Source organism: Crinia signifera, chromosome 4 (assembly GCF_055691185.1).
Source record: "Crinia signifera chromosome 4, ASM5569118v1, whole genome shotgun sequence".
NCBI lineage: Eukaryota > Metazoa > Chordata > Amphibia > Anura > Myobatrachidae > Crinia > Crinia signifera.
Genome location: NC_139220.1, coordinates 9,276,454 through 9,301,983, shown reverse-complemented (window position 1 = coordinate 9,301,983; position 25,530 = coordinate 9,276,454). Strand labels below are relative to the sequence as shown.

General features: G+C 47.8%; 2 protein-coding genes across 5 annotated transcripts in view; one reads left to right on the top strand and one right to left on the bottom strand.

Moving 5' to 3' along the window:
* Positions 1-575: 575 nt before the first annotated feature.
* On the top strand, positions 576-18,767 carry DDX11 (DEAD/H-box helicase 11). Of its 4 annotated transcripts, none has more exons than XM_083181008.1 (10): positions 576-770; positions 2,094-2,240; positions 4,244-4,462; positions 9,216-9,302; positions 12,087-12,232; positions 12,917-12,962; positions 13,711-13,818; positions 15,487-15,574; positions 16,341-16,540; positions 18,529-18,758. In XM_083181008.1, exons 2-10 carry the CDS (start codon positions 2,097-2,099, stop codon positions 18,718-18,720), a joined length of 1,230 nt encoding a protein of 409 aa, XP_083037134.1. In that variant the 5' UTR covers positions 576-770; positions 2,094-2,096; the 3' UTR covers positions 18,721-18,758. The 4 variants fall into 4 exon arrangements, with proteins under 4 accessions (XP_083037134.1, XP_083037136.1, XP_083037133.1 ...); XM_083181010.1 differs by lacking the exon at positions 576-770 and adding an exon at positions 806-922 and having other exon boundaries at positions 18,529-18,764; XM_083181007.1 differs by lacking the exon at positions 576-770 and adding an exon at positions 931-1,071 and having other exon boundaries at positions 18,529-18,767.
* A 5,543-nt stretch (positions 18,768-24,310) lies between these two features.
* The window catches only part of WASHC1 (WASH complex subunit 1), a 10,067-nt gene continuing 8,847 nt past the window's right edge, over positions 24,311-25,530 (bottom strand). Inside the window, exon 4 of the mRNA XM_083179533.1 lies at positions 24,311-24,426. Within this exon, the coding sequence (XP_083035659.1) occupies positions 24,311-24,426 (116 nt within the window). The remainder of the gene's footprint in view (positions 24,427-25,530) is intronic.

The window sequence follows — 25,530 nt, the reverse complement described above, 5'->3', positions numbered from 1 at the left end:
TTTTTCTAATTATTTTGATACGATTGACATCGCATCGAAAGATTTGATGGCGGAAGCTCGGCCATCATTTGATTGTGGGCTTCCGATGTCCATCCCTAGCATGAGGTGGCATTTTTACGCCAAAGTGACTTATGTCTTATTCATTGTCAACCAGGACATTGTCTGTGAACGGATCCACACCCCAAATATGTGTGTTTTATACAAATCAGTGCGGTGCAGTGATGAGGCCTTGCCAATGGCACTAATAACCAGATGTCCTGGCTGATGATGTAAACACCAGGCCAAAGAGCACAGAACCAGACCAGGCATAACAATGCATGCCCAGAAAAGTTGCAGGAATGCCCATACATCAATCTGGAGGCGGCCATTCCTGCCATTTATATTACAGGGATCACAGACTGAGGCTCAGACAGTGGATATTAGACGGCAACAGGATTCCAGGGGCTTAAGATACTGTCCCTGGAAAGTATGGGCAGAAGCCATTACTATCATGGAGAAACAAGTATTTTCCTATCTTCCATCTCGGTCCTAGCAACAATGACGTCATAGTATGTGCTTCCTGCGCCGCCATTGGCCGCAGACAGGGCGCCGGCGTCTGATTCGGTACAACTATTGGCTGCTAGACTCTAGTGGGCGTGCCGGCCGATGCCCGAGGTGGCGAAGCGATTGGTTGGGCAGTGAGGCGGGTGAAAGCGCGGGAGATTGTGTTTACCTCCGGCTCCTGGAGCATCCATTCCGGGGTACTAGTAGCACGGCGACACCAGTGCGAGGTAATAACAATCCTATAGGGCGCCGCGGTGCATTCTGGGCCGTACAGGGACTGATAATAATACCGAGTAGTATCGGGAGGATGTGAACTGCGCCCTTAATAATCTGGGGGGGTTTGGAATGAGGGTGGAGTGTGCTGTCACCCATAGCAACGGTCAGATTTAAAGGAATGTCGCGCTCCCATGCTTCCCCTCTATAAAAACCAGACAAGCATGAGTCTACTTGCTATCCAGATCAACGTTGTTGTATTGGTCGACAGTCACAATGCCGACATGTAGTAGGTCGACAGATGAAAGATCAATGGTACAAATGGTTGACACTGTTTTTTATTTTTTTAACAGGTCCACATTTGCATGTAAATCTGTCAGCAACAGATGTCGGCTTTCTGGATACACATGCGTCGACTGTTGACCATTCATAACTGTACCTCATGTCCACTTGTTGACCTTGAGCAATGTCAACTTTTCATATGTCGACGTTTTGTACTTGTTAACCTAATGCATGTGAACCAAATCACTCGCACTGTCAACATTTCATGTCGATCTTTTGTACCTGTCATCCTAATTAATGTCGACCAAACGACTGTCTACTTTCCATAAGTTGACTTTTTGTACCTGTCAACCTAATACATGTCAACCAAATGACTTTCGTACTGTCAACTTTTCACTACGCCGACCTTAAAGTTTGTGTAGATGCGTGCTTGAGGCCCTATTCAGACATGAACCCCGCTGTGCGATTTGGCAAGGCGATCGAGTATCGGACAGCGCAAGGCCAAACAGAGACAAAAGTCAGCCATTACTCTATTCGCAATCCCCTCGTAACTTGACTGACAGGAAGCTGCCGGTTGTGGGTGGTACCTGGCCATTTTCTGGGAGTGTCAGGAAGAACGCAGGCGTGTCAAAGCGGTTTAAGGGAGTCTGTGACATCAGCACCGGCATCGATCAGCCTGACTCTGTCGCACAGTTGTGGAAGAGTCAGAGTTACTCACACGTGCACAGAAATCATTGGATGGTAGATTTGCAGCAATCGGTCGATCAACAATATTTTCGCAAACCATTCGCCGTCTTGTGTCTGGGTGCCGACTATCTGATCGCAGGGCTCTATAAAATCGCAGAGCAGCGGTCAGATCTGAATTTGTCCCTTGTTGCGTGTAGTAAGTAAATGGAAGGCATTGTAATAATCTGCATTAGAACAGACTCGTCAGGATATGAATATTACCACTATATTATAGCGTATATCAGTGTTCTCTTCAGGTGTGACGTGCTGCTGATGATGATGATGATGATAACAATAATAATAATAGATTTCTTTGATATTTTTTACAGAAAATGGACGCAACCAATCCTAATCCGGCAACTCCAAATTTCCCGTTCCCCTTTCAGCCGTACCACATCCAGGAGCAGTTTATGAGGGAACTATATCGCGTGTTGGAGACTGGCAAGATTGGCATTTTTGAGAGTCCCACAGGAACGGTGAGGAGAGCAGCTGGCACGTTGTGTTTATTTACTGGTTAATGTCTTATTTTTGTCTGCCACCATCTATTGCTCAGGATCTAATGTACCCACGTGCTGATTCTGCAGAACAGTGTGTGATGCAGTGTTACAGAGACCCTCCCCATTATACAGAGACCTACCATGCACAGAAACCCTCCCCGCTACACGGAGATCCCCACTACACTTAGACCCTCCCTACTACACTGAGACCCTCCCCACTACATGGAGATCTTCCCTGCGTGGAGACCCTCCACACTACGCGAGATCTCCCCTGCGCGGAGACCCTCCCCGCTACACGGCGATCTCCCCTGTGTGGAGACCCTCCCCGCTACACGGCGATCTCCCCTGTGTGGAGACCCTCCCCGCTACACGGCGATCTCCCCTGCGCGGAGACCCTCCCCGCTACACGGCGATCTCCCCTGCGCGGAGACCCTCCCCGCTACATGGAGATCTCCCCTGCACGGAGACCCTCCCCGCTACACGGAGTTCTCCCCTGCGCGGAGACCCTCCCCGCTACACGGCGATCTCCCCTGCGCGGAGACCCTCCCCGCTACACGGAGATCTCCCCTGTGCGGAGACCCTCCCCGCTACACGGAGATCTCCCCTGCGCGGAGACCCTCCCCGCTACACGGCGTTCTCCCCTGCGCGGAGACCCTCCCCGCTACACGGCGTTCTCCCCTGCGCGGAGACCCTCCCCGCTACACGGCGATCTCCCCTGCGCGGAGACCCTCCCCGCTACACGGCGATCTCCCCTGCGCGGAGACCCTCCCCGCTACACGGCGATCTCCCCTGCGCGGAGACCCTCCCCGCTACACGGCGATCTCCCCTGCGCGGAGACCCTCCCCGCTACACGGAGATCTCCCCTGGGCGGAGACCCTCCCCGCTACACGGAGATCTCCCCTGCGCGGAGACCCTCCCCGCTACACGGAGTTCTCCCCTGCGCGGAGACCCTCCCCGCTACACGGCGATCTCCCCTGCGCGGAGACCCTCCCCGCTACGCGGAGATCTCCTCTGCGCATACAAACTCCACACAGAGCCTTGGGGTGAAACCAGTTTGGTTTTGCAGTGTAAATGATTGCTGCTTTAAAAAATCTGGAGATTTCTCTCACCCTATTACATGCCCCCCTTCGTGTCAGCTGTACCATAGACCTCAGTGCTGTTAGTGCTGGCCACTATGAAATCCGTGCTGTCCAAATACATTTTTCGGATGGTTTTCAGACAGCTTTCATTATAATTTTTTCTATCAATAGACCTATTTATTTATATTGGCTTTCCTGGGTTAGACATACCTCTTCAGATCTGGAAAATAGCAGATTTTTTAACGCTGTCTGAATATACTGTAAGCACCCATATACACTTTTTAAACTCCTAATTTGAAATAGAGATGTGCAGGTTCAGATTTACCCAGAAATCAAAACGGCATCTTATTGGCTCTTGGATGTCAGGTGTTTTGGGTGGCCAATAAGAAAAATCCGGATAAATCTTAACTTGCATTAATTTTGGCGTAAAAGGACAGAGTACATTGAGAGCCACACATGTCTAATTTGGAAATCGGGAGGTCTAGGGTTGCCAGCCAGGAGGTGATAGGTTGCAGATAGAATTTATATTACAAACAAGGTGTACCGTTAGCACATATCCAGGGGGTGCCGGACGGCATCCCGACAGGCATTTACCCAACGTCGGGATCCCGACAGGCATTTACCTGACATCGGGATCCCGACTGTCAAAACACAGACAGCCGGGTTCCCGACGGTCGTCGGCTATTTTCCCTCGTGGGGGTCCACGACCCCCATAGAGGGAGAATAGAATAGGTGCCCGCAAGGGGCTTAGTTGCGCTCACCATGCTGTCAGGATCCCGACTGTCGGACCCCTGTACCACACCCATATCCAGGATGGGAATTGCCTTATATTACGCTGGAGGGGAGATTGTTTATTAATGGCTGTCGGTTACTTTGTTATATGAGACTTTCTCCTTAATCCAGGGAAAGTCTTTGAGTCTGATCTGTGGGTCTCTGGCCTGGTTGCGTGACTTTGAAGAGAAGAAGCGCCAGGAAGAGGCGCGGGTCCTGTCTGTAGGAGACACCGACCATGGCGGTGGAGACGAGACGGAACGCTGCACGGCTGCATCCTCCGCAGATCCGGACTGGATCACACAGTTCCTGTCTAAGAAGGGAGAAATGGACATGAAGAACAAGATAAAGGTGAGCAGCATATTCCATCTCGTGTTCATACTTCTGGCTCCGACTTATAAAGTAACCTGTACAGACGGCTGTAGGTTATAACAAGTCAGTGACTGCCTGTACTATGATCTGTACATGCAGGATGTGTACACTAGCAGTGCTCCCAAAGTACAACTAAATTACCCCCACCAGACAGAAATAAACCCCACCCCATGTAAAACTGCAAATGGACCGCTAATTGCTAATCACTCGCAGATCTATGCGCAATTCCAGAACATATAAAGGTTTTTGCAATCTGTGTAAATGTGAGTAGCTTTCACCCTGTCACTAATCTGAGACCGCTGCTCGAGTGCAGCGCTGACCGCCACAGACCGTGCCTGAAAACACCCGGGCACGCCTGGTGGTAACCGTCCCAGAAAACGGCCAGTTACCAACCCCAAACACCGGCTTCCTGCCAGCCAAACTGAGAGCGGATTGCGTTTACCATTCATACACACTTTCTGTCGGTATACGGACCCGTACACGCCCGATGTGTAAGGAACGCATGTGCAGTCATTCAGTAATCACTCAATTTGTGAATTCTCTAATTAGCGATCGGAGCTGAATTAGGCCCCCTGTACGCTAAGTAATGGTCCAGCATCAGGCTACCTACGAATCCCCAACGGCTGAAGAAATATAATAGGCAGATAATTAATCAGCGAATAATGAATGTATATTTAATGATCTCCCAATGACGTTTTGAATTATTACCTCTGAATCCGTGTCTGAGCTGTCTCTCATTGTAGCTTTATACGCGCAGTACACTGGCATAGCATGGGTTAAACCAAACTGCATTACAATGTCTGCTGAACTATCTGCCTGTTCCTCCACCTCCGAATTCTAGGTTTTATTTTTCGTAGCTTTCACCCAGAGTTGTCTCCTTAACCATTTGTTCCTCTGACCCTGAAGCTGAAATGTTTAATAATCCTACTGCCAGCCTCTGTTTAATCCTCTGGCTCTTTATCACCCTCATTACCAAGCCCCGTTATCCCCTCAGCCAGGGAAGTGCTTTTCCGTAGTTCATAAACTCTACGTTGTTATATAGAATAGAACCATAACCACGAAATCCTTCTTGGGAAGGACAATACACCCTCCAAAACTGCTCTAACAAGTGTTTGTGTGTTCAGGCGGGCGAGGCTGACACTTTCCATCATAGACCGCCTGGCCCGACGCTGTGTATTCCACTTAGGTATTGACCAGGTGACCTGCACTGGAATCAATACGTGAGGAATTCCCAGACCACAGAAGATATTTCTGGATCGTTATGTTAGGGGAGTTCCTAGTGTAGGGTCACACTGTGCATTACTGGAAACCATAGCATAATGGGGTATCTCTACTTCAGATGCATCCAGAAGAATCCTTCTTCTTAATGAACGGTGTCAGGCAGCTACAATCCTTTACAAAACGTTACGTATTTACCCTACTGCCACCAAGGCATAGATCTCTATAATATAATACCTGGCCAGATTATCTGTCTCCCTGCGAACCAGTGGAAACTATTCTGCAGCAAGTGTCAAACCCATGGACTCCCCAAACATATAACCAGGTGTGATGTAACGTCAGGATGCTGTAACCAGTGAGGGTTGTAGTAATTACCATGGAGCTGAAGCACCCGCTGGGTTATACAAGAAGGGGAAATGTAGGTTACCTGGGAAACGTGGATTTCTGAAGTGAAAACGTATATGAGGTGTGTTGTAGGAGAGTGTGGGCTGCTGTGGAAAATGTCCATCTTTCTGCAGAGTGATTATCGCACTGCACACAATCCCGATCCCATCGCACGCAGTCGCAGGTGGCTCAGAGACCAGCGCTACTCAGCTGCATGTCCACTTACAGTCCGGAATGGTGGTAACTGCACTTACAAGTGTAGGGGCAGAACTGCCGGGTAATGCAGACAGTCATCTGAGGAAACCAGCGAAACCCGTTAGGTCTGCCATGATATTGAAACAAAATTCTAGGGTTATGGATCCGTGGCCCATAATCTGGGGGTACGGGGGAGCTACATAACGCAGCATGTACATTAATGTCCAGAATAGACCCTGACACATGATCAGCCTACAGGGGATTTGCCGTAGACTGTATAGATGTGTACTCAGCTTTTCATTCCTATGCTTAAGCTGTATCATCTATATCAGGGGTGGGGAACCTCAGGCCCGTAGCCGGTCTGCGTGGTCCGCTCACCCACCCGGAGGCTTTGCCGGTAGTCATGTACAGGGGAATACTCACAAGAGCTCCGTAGTTCTCAGTACTATCCGGCGGCAGCCGCCGGAGCGTGGGACGGCTGCAACAGGACAATTTGTAAGAGAAATTTTTACATACAGCCCCCAAAGGATTTTTCCCATACAAACGACCCTTGGCACAAAAAAGGTTCCCCACCCCTGATCTATATATTTATTATTTATTTACAGTTGCTTATATAGCGCAGCAAATTACGTTGCTCTTTACAATAGGAAGCAACAGTGATAAAACAAACTGGGTAGCAACAAACGAACAAAGAGGTAGGAGGGCCCTGCTCGTGAGCTTACGATCTATAGGGGTAACAGGAGGGATACATAAGGATAGGATTTCCTGGCAGTCCCACCAGATTACAAGACAGTCCTGATAGATGTAATTCGATATCAGAATCCACTTTATTGGCCAGGTATACTTGCGTAGGTACTCTTTACCTAGCACGGCGCCCATCTCGGGCATTGAATGCACTAAAAAATCGGGTGCGATGCGACCAACGCGATGCCCGCGATTTCCCATAGGGAACAATGTTAAATGTCTCAATTGACCCAATTTTCCTGTTCAATGCCTCAATTGACCCGATTTTTCCATAGGAAACAATGTTAAATGGCCCACAGAGGCCAAATAGGCACCCTAAAGTGTGAAATGGCCCCCACAATTGTTAACGCCACCCCACGATCAACATGAACCCGAAGCGTGGCGAGCGCAGCGAGCCCGCGAGGCGCGGCGGTACGCGTCCTACGACCTTTTCATACCCCCACTATCCACGTCGGCGTGGAGTTGAGAATAGAATAGTGTGGCGAGCGCAGCGGATACCTGTGAAGCCCGCGAAGGAACGCGTTTACCTGTGAAGGTATCCGCGTCCCCTCGCGGGGCTCACTGCGCTCGCCACGCTTCGGGCTCAGTGGCTCGCTGCGCTCGCCACACTATTCTATTCTCAACTCCACGCCGACGTGGATAGTGGGGGTATGAAAAGGTCGTAGGACGCGTACCGCCGCCCCTCGCAGGCTCGCTGCGCTCGCCACGCTTCGGGTTCACGTTGATCGTGGGGTGACGTTAACAATTGTGGGGGCCATTTCACACTTTAGGGTGCCTATTTGGCCTCTGTGGGCCATTTAACATTGTTTCCTATGGAAAAATCGGGTCAATTGAGGCATTGAACAGGAAAATCGGGTCAATTTAGACATTTAACATTGTTCCCTATGGGAAATCGCGGGCATCGCGTCGGTCGCATCGCACCCGATTTTTTTAGTGCATTCAATGCCCGCGATTTTTTTACCTGCGATGACCACGATCAAAATCGTGGGCGCCGTGCTAGGTAAAGAGTGCCCTTGCATATACTAGGATTTTTTTTTGCGGTAACAATGCAGTATCATGCAGGGAACACAAGGGGGGGGGGGGGGGGGGGGGATAAGAGGGGCTTAACATACATCACATACATTTCACATATATAGAACAACCGCGTGTTAGAAATTGGCATGTTTAATATTGTTCAGTTGGTGGACAGCTATTGGGAAGAAGCTTTTGGTAGTGGACTTTGCTGGGATGGACCTGTAGCATCTGCCTGATGGGAGGATTTTGAACAGGTTGTAGCCAGGGTGCTGCTTGTCCGCCAAGATCTTTCCTGCACGCTTCTTAACCCTGGCCAGGTATAGTTCTTAGACCGCCGGGAGCTCCCCCCCGATTATCTTTTCTGCCTTCCTCACCTCCCTTTGCAGCCTTCATCCATCATTCTCGTTTGCTCCTTCGTACAAAAGTGTGATCGAGGAGCACAGGACAGACTACTATGGCTGTGTAGAAGATGAGCAGCAGCTCCTGGGGGGATGTTGAATATCTTGAGTTGCCTCAGGAAGAACAACCGCTGCTGAGCCTTCTTGACAATTGTGGTAATGTTAGGCCCCCATTTGAGGTCACAGGAAGTGTTTGTCCCTAGGAATTTGAAGGAGTTGACCCACGACGCCACTCTGTCAGACATTACGAGTGGGTGCTTGGCATTCGGTTTCCGTCTGAAGTCCACCACCATCTCAACCGTTTTGAGGCGGTTGATGTCAAGGTTGTATCTGCCGCACCATTGAGTTTTCCGATCCACTTCCGATGACTGCTCTGTTTTGTACAGATTTTGCTATTGGACGCAAAAGTGACTTGTATTTAACACTGTTTCAGCCCCAGAAGTGTTTTGGGGAGAAAATAAAATCGTGTTTGATTCAAAAGTTATTTGTTGAACCTAATAATACATACATTTTCTGTGACTCGTTTCCCCTGGAGGAGTTGTTTGTTCCACCGAATCTCCAGCCGATATTATATGAAGTTCCGGTGTAGTAAGCGGAATGAGAGCACCATACACGGCCACAAATATTCAGGGAAACCTGGTCTTCTGCGCCACACAACCTGCTTTTCATCTTATGGAAGCCTTGTAGGAAAATCTTATGAAAATGCCTGATTCTGTGTATATTTGATATATTCTGCCTGTGTTCTGTGATTCTATTGATTGCCACCATTTTCTGTTTAGGAGGAACAGCTACGAAGGAAGAAACGGGAGGAGCGGCTGCAGCAGACGCGACACAGCGCTCAGCTAAAGTTTGCTTCCAAGAGGAAGGTGAGAGCTGTAATAGGAATTTAAGCTCCTCCTCCTCATAAGCCCCAGTGTCTATTGGGAGAGATCAGTCCTATCCAGTGCCTGCTGGGGAACGTTTCTTGTTGTCTGTTTTATAGTTTCATTTTTTTACATTTACATCTGAGATATCTCCACGGCCATTATGTCTGCTGGATGACAGAGTGGGCAGAGGGGTTGGGATCATTGGTCTACAGCATGATGGTCGACATGGGAAAAGGTCGACTTGGTTGTAGGTCGAAAGGTCATTAGTTCGTTAGTTCGACAGGTCAATAGTTCGACAATGTCTAGGTCGACAGTCGAAAGGTCGACATGGGGTTTTTCACAGTTTTTTTTTACCTAAATGTCGACATGGACACAGTTTAAAGTGCACCACATCGCATCGCTTGGCACACTATTTTATTCTCCCACCACGCCCTAGTGGAAGGCAGGGCATGAAATACCGCCTGTCGGCACATGTCGACTCAAAAAAACTGTGAAAAACCCCATGTCGACCTTTTTACTGTCGAACTAATGACATTTCGACCTAGAACCAAGTCAACCTTTTCCCATGTCGACCTAATGACTGTCGACTATCATGCTGTAGACCAAATTACCGCATCCCGGGCAGAGGAGGTACCGCTGCCTGATTCTCCTGCCCAGCGCCCACTTCCACAAGGGGACACCTTCCTGGGGTATAGCTGGCAGTGACCAGGAAACTCTATGTGTTCATATTAATGCCACCAAGCTGGATCTGAGCACAGACGCTGAGCTACATCCTTTAGTGCAAGACGGGTCCGGATTACATCCAGCAGCTGGTTCTGTGGGACACCTCACGCTGGTTGTATATTACAGTATTATAGAGTGCATACAAATAGGGCAATGTAACTTTATACTATTGTGGCAGAGATGATGACTCTGGGGTGGCATACACACCGACTTGTGGCTTATTACTGGTGCGTTTTACGCCTCTGCCTCAGAAGTCACCACACACAGACACACACACACACACAGACACACACACACACACCTTCAATTTGCTGTTGCCAGGACCCAGGAGGGCGTTAATGCTAGGACCTAGTGGGCTTAATGATGTCATAACTTTAGGGACACTATGATGTCACTAGACCCGCCCCTTCCAGCCATCTAATTACTGCTACACTGAACTTCTGTTTAGAATATGGTACTGATGGTATTGGCAGCGCTCTACATGTATAGTGCTGGCTAATGCTTGTTCCGGACGCACTCTGTTTGGTGTTTTTAATCACATTTCATTCTTTTTTTTTTTTTACATCCATTTTATTTGTTTATTTTATGTTTTATTAAATCCTTTTATTTAACCAGTTTCTGCTCTGGATATTTTCTAGTCCGTGCTCTTTTCTCTTGTTTTCAGCAGGAAAGAAGTTGAAGTACAGTACAAACACCTTGGTTTAAACTGTGGTAACCCGGCTGTACCACCAGAGGGCAGTGTTACACCAGTATTACTGTTCACTGGGGGTTTAAATACAGCTACCTTCATTCTTTCTAATAGATTTCTGGTTATACTGTAGTCTAAAGGGTCCACACTAAAAAGTTGACAAATAGTCGACCCAAGGAGTTTTTTTTGGTGTCAATTTGTACATTTCATCACGTGGACTCCAAATTAGCGTACCACATCTGCCCGCATGGCTCACTTTAAATACTATGTGCTCGGCAGACTTTACCAAATTCCAGTCAGAGTCCACATGGATGGTATTGTATTAATAAAAAAAAGTCCTGAAAAACACAAAAATGTAAAAAAAAACTCATGTTGCCATTGTCATTAATCATGCGTAAAAATCCCAACTCCACGATCCTGACGGGGATCGCAGAATTGGGCCTTTTTTACAAGTGTCCCCTGCCCTGCCAATCAGTGCATCTGGTTGGTGTGCTGGCTCATGTATGGGCCCCTTAACTTTCTGCATGTTACAACTTATTCTTCCTCCCCCTTACTTCAGTTCAATACGTTGATAGGGGCACTGTTGATGCACATTTATTCTTCAGGACATGGCAGGGGCCACAGGCTAACGCTGGGTAGTTGGAGTGGGAGAGAAGCTTCCAGCACCCAAAAGGTTAAACTTCTTCCTCCCCCAGGCAGATCAGGCTCCTCCCTTCCTCTACTCTGCCTCCAGGCCAGGCAACTGGTGCTGGCAGGAGCCACATGCACCATAAAGAGGGGCTGCTATATGCAGCTTTAATTACACAGTGACTGTGGTCCGTGACAGAGCAGCAGCGCAGGGGGTCTATTAGACTGCAGCCCTGCTGCTCCATCACCCTGGCCTGGCGGCTGCAGCACCACGTGTGTGTGATTGCAGCCGTCCCCGGGCACTCTGGAGACCACAATGGCAGGCCGGGCCCAGGACACCTACAAGATGGTTAAGACGCTCTCCATCTCCGATCCAAGGCGTGTTCCCGAGCTCGGATCGGAGTCGCAGATCTTACGGGCTGCAATGAATATATCATAGCCATGAATGAGATTGCATACAATACATCTTATCCAAAAGAACCACATGCAATGTATCCTATGCGATTCTGCTGCCGGACAGCTGCGGGGGGAGTTGGCGTGGTACCACACACTAGCAGTTGGGGGGGCTTAAGACGTCTTAAATCGCAGATCTTTTTTTTTCTAACTATGTTACACTTCCTACCTGAGTGCAGATATATTCCCCACTGTAGCGTCTTACCCCATAGTACGTAGCCTGGATCTGTGCAGATGGACCTGTGGGATCCTGTACTCATACTTCCTGTCTCCTTCTACTCCTGTGTCCCCAGAGGGAGGAGGATGAGGCGGTGCGCCTTCTGCAGCTCAGTCAGCGGATGCTGTCCTCCGACGGAGAGGGACCAGCCCTGGAACAAGAAGAGGAAGAGCTGGTCCTTGCAGAATATGAGAGTGATGAAGACACGAAGAAAGGAGCCACGTAGGACACTATCTGTTGTTGCTTGTCATGTGTAGCTTACATTAAAATAATTGTTTATGTAATACAGTGACCGTGGCACAAATATCCAAAATATAAATACATTTGTATTAGTAATTAATACTAAATCTAAGTCAAAGCTGCTTAATGACTTAATAATGCACCTTGTATTTTACACACAATTTGTCTGACACAGGAGCTAATAACGTGGCCTCGTTTTGGAGACATAAACCTAAAGCGCATCAGGAGAAAGATGTTTTCTTCCCCCTCTTTAAATGCACTTGAACAATCCCTGCGCAGGCGCTCGGCTGACCTGACACTGGCTGTATTGCTGCGCGCCGCATAGTTCAATGTGACGCGATGTGATTCGCTTGTCACTTTTTGTGACGGAGCAGGAATAGTGGTATTAATGTTTTTGATTTGTATGCGCTTCTCTGATTTCCGTGTGTAGTATCTGTACTGACACGGCTTAACCGTGCTTTATAAATAAGACTGACATCCGCTCTGCGTGCAAACGGAGAAAAACACGTTCACCTTAAGTGGGAGACATCTGTGGCGGTGATTTCTCTGCAGCTCCAGGGGCCGCCACTGAGGGATTGAGACACACATGGACAGGGTGGGGGGGGGGGGGTTTGTTTCATGTTCAGCAAAGTTTAATAATGTTTTTTGCTTCTCTTCGGCTGACAGATTGGATGATGAGGATGATGATCTGGAAGAAGAGCATGTGACAAAGGTAAATATAGAAGTCACAGATTGTTTAATGTTTGCCAATTTGGTGTCAATTATCTTTGCCCTTGCCGTGACTAGTACTCTCCGGTAACGCAGGGGCAGATTTATCAACGACAACGAGTGATATTTTTGTTATCACTCGTTACGAATGATAAATGGGGCTTTAGCCAATCACCAACTGTCATTTTTCAAACACATAACAGAAGGTGATTGGCTGGAGCACCATCTATTATTCATAATGAGTGATAACAAGTATATGTTGATAAATCTATCCCTGTTTATATTTGGCTGCTGTTTCAGCTGCAAGTCATGGCCTAAATGTGACCGCCTACCAGCATCTCTGTACACCAGGGCAGGACCCTGGCGGCAGGATTGCTTGTGACCACTGCTCCCCACTTCTGGGAGGGAGGTCGGAGGTCAGACCGGCATGCTGTTCTGACCTCCGACTCTGGTCCAATGTGCACAGGACCGCGCATCGGACCTGAGGGGACATCACACTCACCCGATTTGGGACGAACGGGTTAAATCGTCCCAAATTGTGGTAATGTATGGGGGCCTTTAGCTCTGGTCATCTCGTTCAGCAACGCCCTACTGATATTAAAGTAGGGATATATCGCTTTTTCCGGAAGTGATTATAAGACCATGTTTGGGGGAGTGTTTCGTCCCGTCAGCCCGGTTTATGATCTGTCATTGTTGCTTTGTTATAGGATGTTTGTGTCCCCACATATAATATATCATCATCTCTCACACAGATCTATTACTGCAGCCGCACTCACTCCCAGCTCTCCCAGTTTGTGCATGAGCTACAGAAAAGCCCCTTCAGCAAGGAGACCAGGGTGGTGTCTCTGGGGTCTCGCCAGGTGACTTTCTTTAATATCTTTTAAGTGTTTTATTTGTTGTCTTTTAGGTTAACGTAAGGAATAAAGTCCATCATAGTGTGAACTAGCGCTTAAAAACAAACAAACAGCTTAACGTGAATTTGATAAGACATTTTTCATTTACGAAGTATTGAATTTTGTATAATTGCCCTGGGCCGTACGGCGTATTTGTATTCCTGCTGGTTTGGATAGAAAGGATTTCCTAATGCAGATTACAGTCCTGCGCCCAGGACGGCGTCTCCACAAGTTGCTGGAAGAAAGTAAAGTGCTGACGGCAAATATCCCAAGGTGCCACTTTCCATCACCCATGCATCAGCCTGGCATGCCGTAACATAATGTCCCCATTCCAGGGCGGTCTCCGTACAGAAGTGTCATTTGGCATTGCTGCTGTGTAGCGGCTGAACATCACCTGCCCTGTAATGTATGCAATGGAGCACACAGCGCTATAAATAGGAATACTATTAAGCGGAATGAGCCGGGCATGTGAGCGGAAAGAGAAGTGCGGATGAAGGAGACGTAGAGGTTGGATCGTCTGCAGGATAGCTCGCTGCGAGTGTAGCAAAGGAAAGGTGTTCGCTCCCCACGGGGTTCTGATGAACAACATCTACCAGCAGATTTTAATCTCGAAATAAAACGATGGAGTCATTTGTGGCTTTTTGCGCCGATTGCGCATTTTACAGTTGCACCAAAATTCCTTGCGCATCTGATTTAATGGAGACATACTATGCACGTAGGCCCTCATTCTGGTCGGCTCTCAAAGCAGCGTTAGTTTACTGCCTTTTAGCGCCACCCGCTGTGTGGCTGAATCTGGTGATGTCAGCTGCCCACCCACGGAAGGCCGGTAACTGCCCCTGTTCGCATGGGGATGCCCAGCGGTTTCCTGGGCGCACCCAGCTTTTTTGTGGGAACGCCCAGCCCCTAACCCACCCCCTGCCTGGTAAATGTGTCTTAATTGGTTGCTGATTGGATACATACGGCTGTCCGGTGGTCAGAATACCGACGCTGGGATCCCTAAGGAGGGGTTAGGTAAGTGTAGGACACATGTAGACAATATCTTAGCCAAGGTCACAAGGACTGGGATCCCGCCCATGTCACTTGAAGCCAACAGTGGCACTGAGAGGGGGAATCTCCCTGTGTATGGGGTACGATACCGCTGCTTTTTCCCCGATGTGTTTTTTTTTTTTTTACAGGGGTGTGGTCACGCCCTCTTCCGATGGCCATGCCCCCTCATTTTTCCAGGGTGTGGCAGTGCTATCTGCATCCCTGGCAGCCAATAAATGCTTTAGTCTTTGGTTGCCAACATTAATGGTACAGACAATTGAAGTACTTTTCTAGATACGTGTGCGATTTAGTCCCCAAACCAATTATATCCCCCTTCAGTACTGAGTATTACGTCACCTCTTCTTATAAGCCCGCTCTGATCCTAATAAATACACTGAACCTAACACGTCCGCCACTAATCAGCAATTGCCCAGGACTGACTCTTAAGTGCCTTCATGTAGCGCATCAATCTGACTGAGGTACTTACAAGCAGCGCACTTTGTGTGACTTACTCTTCTTACGCATTTATAACGCTGTATGAGAAATGTGCATTCAGGCTTCTTGTCACTGACATCAATGTGTCCTATACCATGTAACATCTGTCTACAGAACATGTGTGTGAACGAGGAGGTGCGACGTCTGGGCACGGCGCAGCTGATCAATGATCGCTGTATGGAGATGCAGAAGAACAAGCATGGTAAGAGGTTACTCAATCAAAGGGGCCAAAACGCTGTTTTATCCCATAGGACAGTGGTTCCCAAACTGTGTGCCGTGGCTCCCAGGGGTGCCGCGGAGCACTTGCAGGGGTGCCCTGGGTTGGTGGTCCAGGACAAATTCAAATTATATATATATGGTCAATGTAATAAGGAAAATCAGTACTTGTGACTTCCAATTATAACATATGTGGATAAACAGAAGTGAATCATGTTCCTCACCACATAACTGGGCCTAAGGAGGACATATAAGCGCAACTTATTTAATTTAATATTTTTTTCTGAAGTTCTTGGTATCAAACTTTTTCCCTAGGGGTGCCATGGAAAAAAATCTGATACTCTAGGGTGCCGTGATCCACAAAAGTTTGGGAACCACTGCCATAGGAGAATGTGTAAGATGTTCAGTGGCGGTGGTGACTAGTGAGAGGGGGATTACATGGGTCTGGGAAGTGTGTATGCTTGTGTTGGGGGGGTAGGGACAGCCTATCTTTAGTCCCCAGTATTGTCGACACCCCCATCTATGATGCAGCCACTCTCCAGTCCCTTTCCTGGCTCTCATAGTGATCAGAGGTTTGTAAGTTACCGATTTTATTGTACTCCACCTCTGAGCAAGTAACCCGCCATGGTTACTGCCCAGCCTGCTCTCAGCTGGTCTGTCTGCTTTATACTTTCATCACGGCGGCTGTTTATGGCTCGCTGTTGTACATAGCCGGCTCGGTGTACAGAAGAATCTTCTCTCGCCCTTTGCAGAAAAGAAAACGGAGGAATCCGAGATTAAGAAGCGGCGCGTGAGCCGACCCACCTGCCCGTTCTATTCCTACGAACAAATGCAGTTCCTGCGGGACCAGGTCTTTGTAGCAGTGAAAGACATTGAGCAGCTGGTGACCCAGGCCCGGGAGGTGAAAGCTTGCCCGTACTACGCCAGCCGTTACGCGATACCTGCCGCACAGGTGAGCTGGCACTGCCAGGCAGAGATACCAATCGGAACGTTCGTGTCTGATTAATAAGACAGCAGGAAGGGCCTTGGACACATTCTTTTTCTGCATGCGGTGGGAGCGCAAATGTGCCCGTCGCTAAATGAGCGTCACGTGTCAACATGATAGATAAAGATGCATGTTGTGCAAGACCTGGATCTTGTCCTTTAATGGGTTCTCCAACTTTCCCAATAGACCGCCCTCGGTACTCCTGCTCTTATCCCCCCCATGATAAGAGGAGGGATCTGACACAATTCTGTTACCGCTGGCTCCTGATTGGACAGTTAACTGCCGAGCTGTCCCTCTTCTGGTCTAGGACATGTTGTCAGATTGGAGACTGCACCCCTTGGACATTCGACACCTCGATCTAACGTCACTGTCTATCTAAACGCAGATGACCAAGTATAGGCTTCTACCTAGACGCTGTCATCCCTAGTGGTCGATCATGGTATTGTCAACCTAAACTTGGTCAATCCGCCAATCCACAACCATCTATAACACGTACAAGTGTGGCGGCGGAGTCAGTAAACTTTCCTCTAATCACAGTAATATTTGTATTCATCTCTTATATATTTGGCTACATCTGTCACTCAAAGTGTGTCTGACCCTCTATCGCTGGGTGGAGCCTCTGACTCACATGACTGAGAACCAGCCCAGTGAGCCCACAGTCATAGGAGGGACACATTGCTCTGCTCCTGCACTTTCCTTTTAATGTATGATTGTCATCACCTGTGTTGAAGCACCTTTCCTATCAATTAACCTGTTCAACACAGATGGAGGTTGATTCATTGCGCCCCGTGCCCCCCCTCCCGCAAATCGCGGACCCCCCCCTCCCGCGATTCACGCCCCCCTCCCACGATTCACGTCACCCCCCCCCTCCCGCAATTCGCAACCCCCCCTTGCGCGATTAATGCCCCTCTCCCGCGCTTTGCGGACTCCCGCCCTCTCCCGCGATTTGCGGACACCTGCGCCCCCTCCCTCCCTTGATTCACGGCACCCCCGTGCCCCTCCCGCAATTCACGGCACCCCTAAGCCCCTCTTTAGTCCCCCTTATACTCACACACCCCTATCACTACCCAGCTTCCTGCACTATTGAACCGTAACTTCCACCACTGGGGAGTCGCTGACGCTGTTTTGCCCACATGTCCCTATCATGCCTCATAGCCCAGCCTCCTGCTCTCATGCACTCGAACTCCCACCCAGTAGGAGGAGACACTGACTCAGGGCCACCATCCTGTACTCCTGTACTGCCACGCTGGACCCTCACCCACTGGCAGAAGCTGCGCAGTATCTCCCACCCTCCTCTTTAGTCCCCCTTATGCCCACACACCCCTATCACTACCAGCCTCCTGTTTTCCTGTGTCGTGACCTCCGCCAGTGGGGAGCCGTTGACTCAAAAACACCCTACTATACTATTGCACACACACACACACACACACACACACCTAAACAACATGCACACACAGCCCCCCCCCCCCCCCACACCCACAAATGTCACTGTACCATCCACACTATCAATGTACATCTTACTCTGTAACCGCTTTTTAATTAAACAAAACAATACACACCCCCTTCCACATCATATGCTCTCTATGTAACACATTTCACCTATAACTCAAGTTGCAATACAGGCATCTTTCATACAATTCTAACCATCTTTCTCATATACAAATGTTCACAAATTAAGGGGGCGCAGCCCCTTACGACGGTGTGAAGAGCGCCCGTAGGGCAAGATGAATCACCTAGTGCCTATATATGAAGCTGGGGAATATTTCATGACTGTTGTTATTAATAATGGTGACTACTATCATAGTATAGGGACTCCTAAATGTATATCTCAGACTGGAACAGGATGTTCTGAATATATTAATGTGTATTGTAGCTTGTTAGGGACCCATATCCATGATATCAACCCTTATAGACAGGTAGCCGGCCGTCCAGTTACATGTTGGGGTCTCTTCCAGGTGGTGGTGCTGCCGTACCAAATGCTGCTGCACGACTCCACCCGACGGGCATCGGGGATCAAGCTGAAGGACCAGGTGGTGATTATCGACGAAGCTCATAACCTGATAGACACCATTACCGGCATGTACAGCTCGCAGGTGACTGGCGCTCAGGTGAGTCTGCCGGCTGAGCCACGTGTCAAATCTGTATGATCTAAGGGAGGCATTGCTGCAGTATTTACCCTGCACAGAAACAATATAACACTCAAATCTAACTTTCTCTGCACATCTTACATCTGCCCCACCTGCAGTGCAGCATGGTTTTTGTCCATTAGAGAGAGAATTTGCTTTTGGGAGTGAACCAGAATCGGGGCCCTAGACAATAGGGGATTCCTTATTACCATCAGTAACTGCCTGTTACTGACTCCACCCACAGTGCAGTGGGCGGGTATGTTGCTACCAACACTGGGCACCTACCATGCGTCACCAGGAACCATGTTACTGCTCAGGCATCTACAAGTGGCACCTGCAGTGTATGGATATACACGCTGCTGACACACCCCCTGGCTGGCATTGGCTGGTTCCCTACTGGTCACTGATCATTGATTGACTAGGCACCAATAGCTGTCAAAGGGCGGAGCTTGGAAACACTGGGCTCAAACCAGAACAGGCTGAGAACTTGTCTCGTATTCCTGTTAGTTGCAAAGTGAAGTCATTTGTCTTGAAGACAAATATGTTTATTTCCTCAAAAAGTCTTCAAAAATACTAAGTCCGTTGCTAAAGGTGCTAAGGACTATTCACCGCATACAAGATGTTTACAGCAGTTCCACCCTGTAACAGTGACGTGCGGTGGTGGCAGTGTACAGGGCGGCACTGCCACTCTGGATTTGGCCTATACGTCCTGCGCAGGTTGCGTCACAGTATACGGTATACATTTAGGATCTGTGCAGCCTTTGAGGGCTATTTCACACACAGCGGATTTGTCCATCTGGCAAAATACCAGACCGCTATTTCCGTTGTTTAACTTTGGTTAAACATTAAATACATTAGGGCTGTCATACGGCACAAACCCAGCACGGTCACCATGATAACCACGGACTGGGACAGCTGCCGCACCTCGTCACTGTTGCAGAACGAGGTGACAGCTCAGGTTGATCCGACCATAACTTTACATACAGCACAAAACCGCTGCTTGTGAAAGGAACTGATCCATGGGCGGAGAAATCTGCCGTGTGCGGAATCATCACGGTGTATTTGCTGCTAATAGGCGGCTGCTTTCACACGTAGTTGTACATGATGCCTCCACCTTTCCTGCAGCAATCATGGCAGGCTCAAAGGTATGTAGGTATTGCATATGGAGCAATGGCCTCCAGCCAAACCAGTTCTAGGTCCATATTTGATGATTTTGTGACTGTCATCTGAGCTTGCTGCGTATGAGATCATGTATTATTCCTCTCTGCCATAATGACATAACAGTGATGTCAGCGGCAATGCGTGGCAGAACGGAGCAACTCTTGATTAGCTCTGTCTGGCGGCACCAAGCGGCTGCCGGCATGTAAAACACTTGAATTCCCCCCATAGAGGTAGGGGGCAGTATTGTAGCTGGCATTGCCCTGGCCTACCAACACATTTTCTCACCGTGCTATAACATAAATAACGTTTCAGCTTGTTTCTGTTCATGCCCATTTATAATTCTATAATTCTGTGAGTCTTGCAGTACTATATTATATCGATGAGACAATGTGTAACATTATTACATTCATTGTAACCTAAGAATAACATGAATATTTGTCATTGTATCACAGTGATTCCGGTGTTTGTGTTATTATTAAATAGCGCTATCTTCTCTTATTGATTTGTAGTAGAGATATTAAAGCCCAGACAGGGGTCCTTTAGTGAGAGGTCATTGGGGGGTTGTACAATCTCTGCTGATCATTCCAACAGGCAGAGATATCGGCCATCAGTATTCTGTTGCACGCAATCTGCATTGGTGAAAAATGGCCACTGAATTGTCGAATACGCTGCAGTGTTCCCCGATCCACTGACTTTTCCAATCAATTCTGACAGTCGAAAAAATGGTTCTAACATTGACTAGGTGGAATGTAAATTCGGCCAAATGTTGTCGGAAATGAAACATATTTTCGCCTGTCGGAAATATCGTCGGTGATTGAATAGCCCCCCATTGTCTTTTGCCCCTGGCCCCAGACTTGACTGTTTGTCCCTGCAGCACATGGGATACACACCGTATTACCATAGCGGCACACACACAGATAATACCCACAAAAGTAGTGTCGGCTGAGCCCGGAGGTTTGGCGCCATTGTACGCAGTGATGAGGCAATGAGAGCAGAAGGTCCTGATCTTGGGAGCTTACACTCTATAGCCAAGGAGCAGACAGAGAGGTGAGGGACAGTGAGTGAGGGGCATGGAGCCCAAGGGGTGAGGAGCTGGAAGGCTTTAGTAAATAAGAGGGTTTGAGAGGCCGTTTAAAACATGTGAGGTAGCGGCTGACGGGCTTTATGTTGTGTCCATTCACATTTGTATCTTTTACATTTTCCTTTTGTATATGTGACTAGTTTTCTGGTGGTGTGAGCATGTGAGTTGGCACTGCCCTGTACTGCCCACCCTTCTGTGTCCCAGTGCCTGATCCTTGGCGGCGAATGTTAATTTTACAAGAAGCCTTTTCAGATTGCAGCTACTTGGGTTTCAAGTTCCGTCTCCCTATAAAAACCCGTTCGGGATTTGATTGGCCGCTTGTTAACGCAAATCCTGCCAAAGCAGCGCAGCGACGTCCTTAAGGCTGGTAAATAAAAAATAGTGAAAGCTGTCTAGAAAAGCAATATAGTTTTGATGAAGCTGTAATTGGTTTTCTGGCTGAGTGAACAAATTGCGCCTTTCTCCTTGGCCAAGTGTGTTTTTGTTTTTTAACACTTCCATGCAGCCGCCGACATTGCGGGAGCGCGGTCACGTCTTCCCGTTCATTTACATTTATATAATCCCGCACATCTGGGTTTGGAGGAAGCATTTTAATGGGGTCACGTGCTGAGACCTGCCAGGGAAATATTGTTGGATATTTGTCACGGATTTGCTCCTGAATGAGGCAGAAACAGATGCTTAAACATTCCCTGTGATATTGTCTCATGTCTCTGATTTATATAATACCGGTTTCAGGAATGAAAACAAGCGTTTGTTCTGATTGTATTTTATGGATGCGTATTAGTCCCGCTGACTCCGCCCACTGCTTTATCCTCTGTACAGAAAATGATTAGCGTGCTGCTGATTGTTGGTTGCTGCTGTGACTGCAGCAGGGTCACAGTTGAGTGTGTTACGGGATATTGAACCGTCTGCTCGTGTGCTGAAGGCTCTTGTCACGTTTAAGTTATCAGACAATGTATTCCAGATACCCGGCCTGGTTCTTGTATCATCACAGACGGTGCTGCCAATCACCGGATGGGTATGAGGAAGACCCAGTAATGCTGGCAGGGTATGATTAATAGAGAATTTGTATGTTGCACTAGATACATAAAGAGATTGCTTCTTCACATTGCAACTTGTATACTCTACTGTACAGCAGTAGTGGCCAAAACAGTCCTCGAGATCTTCCACCGGTCCACGTTTTCCAAATCACCTAGCTGGTGCACAGCTGTAGACATTACTAACTGTCACATTTCCCAGGTCTCCTAGCTGGTGCACAGCTGTAGTCCTTACTAACTGTCACATTCCCCAGGTCTCCTAGCTGGTGCACAGCTGTAGTCCTTACTAACTGTCACATTCCCCAGGTCTCCTACCGGTAGCTGCTGCACAGCTGTAGTCATTACTAACTGTCACATTTCCCAGGTCACCTAGCTGCTGCACAGCTGTAGTCATCACTAACTGTCACATTCCCCAGGTCACCTAGCTGGTGCACAGGTGCAGTCATTACTAACTGTCCTGTTCCCAGACTCCCTAGCTGGTGCACAGCTGTAGTCATTACTAACTGTCACATTTTCAAACTATAGATCCACAGGTTGCATGAAAAACATGAACTGTTGGTAGATCTTGCGGACAGGTTTGGCCACCCCTGCTATAGCGCCTCCAAAAATGCTGCATTTGCCATCCGCTGCCACTGTCGGTTCTTGCGGTCCACAAATTTCTTCCCTCAGCGGCTGGTGACTGACACATAATGTCACATATACTTCTCAGTTACCCAAAATCAATTTATTTATTTTCGGAATTGATTTAGCTTTTTCCCACGTAGCAGAGTTTTCCTGTCTACTGCATTATTGACTATATCGGCTAGACATATCAATGCCTGATGCCGTTAGGCTGAAGGGAACCCAAGAAATCAGGAGCCGGCAACACTGGGAAAATTATTCTAAACTTACAGGGCAAAGAAAAGTTATGTATATTCTCTGTAGGCAGTATAGAAGATAGATAAGATAGCCACGTTCCCCACCAGCAAATGCAATTGGGTACTTATGTAATATCTGGGCTCCCGTTTTTCTTATGAGACCGCGGCCCCTCACAGGGCTCGCCACGCTTCGGGCACGGTGGCTCGCTGCGCTCGCCACACTATATAAAATCAACTCAATGCGTAGTTGGATAGTAGGGGTATGAAAAATGGGGTGCATTTAACATGGGAGCCCAGATAATACATAAGTACCTGCAATTGTTATGCTGCTACCTTATGTATCATATGATTCCTCATTCCTATTCGATCATAAGCTCCTTGTACAGGGACATCTTTACCTTCTGTTTCATGTGTGTGTGTGTGTGTATGTAGTGCTCATTCTAGCACCCTGCACCTTGCAAAACCTGTGCAGTTCCTCTTTCCTGCCTGGGGTGTCACTCTCTGCTGTGGTGCATTTATCACAATCTGGTCTGTATGTCAGTGCTGGGAGACAGACCAGACTGTGCTAGCACTACCAAAGAGACTGACACCCCAGGCAGGATAGAGGAACTGCACAAGCTTTGAAAGGTGCAGGCGCTGGAATTAACTATCGATCGATCTATCTGTTTATCTATCTAACACACACACATGCACGCACACAGAATGAAAGGTAGCCTGGAACCTCATTTAAGAAGGCAAATCTGCTCCGGTACACCCCCCCCCCCCCCCCCCCATGCACGCACACACACACTGTTCAGTCCTGCATAAAAATCTGTCAATGTTTAACAAATAAAAAATATGTTCATTTAAATAACTCGCTTTTTATGGTTCTTTATGATACAGTGCATACTGTACAGTTTCCTTATGTTATTGTTTTCGGGCTAATCTGGACACTTGGTGGCGCTGTTTTATTGTTGCCAATGAATGGGTGTTAGTGGAGTAGAGAGGCTTTTGGAGTATGATATATATTCAGTAGCCAGGCATATAGATATACTGTAGTAACAATACATATAAATAGGATACCACCAGCTTGCAGGTTAATGTCCACTTGCTTCCCCGGTGTCCCTCCATTGCGGCCTTTAATAAACTGGTATCAAGCTGAGTTTATATAAGAACCAGATGAAAGGGGAAAGCGAAGGCACTGGAATGAGAGTATATAAATAATGTCTACGAAATTCATTTTTAAATCATGCTATGACATTTGCAGAGCGGTGTTTTACCATACAAGTCTGCCGTGCGCAGCGAGTGTGACTGCTTAATTGACTCGTGGCAGAGCGGGCGCCACGGCCTTACTGCTCCGCCGGGAATGCAGCCTCCTCGGTGGGGACATTTTTTATTTATGCGTGTTATTTTTGCACCCTCGATATTTTCTTCCTTCCTCTTTCCACCCTTTAGATCGCTTTTAGTGATTTCTCGCTTTATCCCGGCGTTACCTTTTAATGTTCCTCAAAGCCTACAAGAGCAGTTTGTTTGGCATAAAAGAGGTGCGAGTGCGGCAGTCCCCCATTCTGTATGTCACAGGAGCTGATGGACTCCGAGGATAATGCTGCGTCTGTGGGGGTAGGATTTGTTCTCGGTGTACGAGGATATGATGCCGCACAGAAGCCTCTAAGTGCTCCGAATTACTATAGGTTTATTTACAGATAGATCGCATGGTGCCGCATTATATACTGGTCAAATAGGCGGCATCGCGTCCTGCACAATTACTCCATGTAGGTTAGATGGACGGTCACCGCTGGCTGTAATACAATATTTATATCCCTACGCTTGGTGCGATGAAAAGAGGTCCGGCCTAAATTCTTCCAGCAGTAACAACATAATTAAATGATAGCGATTGCTATAAAGTGCAGTATTTATATTGCATACTATTTATTTTGTATGGGGTTTCCTGGGGGAGCCAGGAGACATTGCCTCCTCTATATCTGTGTGCCATTGGGGGTGACTCATTCTGCACGTATTATCCGGCATCCTTTGTTTGCTGAACGCTAGTTGTCTAACCTTGTATCTTGTTCTGTTCTATTGTTTGCCTCTCATTGTGGCCGCCTGACCACAGTTACTATTTATATGACTCATTCTGTTTAAAATGGTTAAAAGAAATAAAAATGATTAGTCTAAAAAAAAATTCACGTGTCCAACAGAAACTGATGGCGGCCGCGATGGTGAGCAATTGTACCCGTGTGACACAACTGCAGACAACAATTTAGTAAGATTGTATAAAAGGAATTATTTTGTGGTGGGGGATGTAGTATAAAATTATAACGTTGACGCACAGGAAACCGACAAGAATAAAAAGAACCCCCCTAACTTTTCTAACATATACTGGGCCTGATTCTGGTTCACTTGCAAAAGCAAATTATCTCTTTAATGGACAGAACCATGCTGCACTGCAGGGGGGCAGATGTAACAGGTGCAGAGAGAGTTAGATTTGGGTGAGTTATTTTGTTTCTGTGCAGGGTAAATACTGGCTGCTTTATTTTTACACTGCAATATAGATATCAGTTTGAAGTGCAAACCCCACCCAAATGTAACTCTCTCTGCACATGTTACATCTACCCCACCTGCAGTGCACATGGTTTTGTCCATTAGAGAGAATTTTCTTTTGCAAGTGAACCAGAATCAGAGCCAGTTGCATTTTGTTCTAGTATATGTTGTTTTA

What these genes read in the sequence shown, in the direction of transcription:
- DDX11 (XM_083181007.1), top strand. Translation starts at nt 1,033, where the DNA reads ATGCCGACATGTAGTAGGTCGACAGATGAAAGATCAATG. An exon ending in CGACAGATGAAAGATCAATG is followed by an intron (nt 1,072 to 2,093) that starts GTACAAATGGTT and finishes TATTTTTTACAG; the next exon opens with AAAATGGACGCAACCAATCC. An exon ending in GATGCAGAAGAACAAGCATG is followed by an intron (nt 15,575 to 16,340) that starts GTAAGAGGTTAC and finishes CGCCCTTTGCAG; the next exon opens with AAAAGAAAACGGAGGAATCC.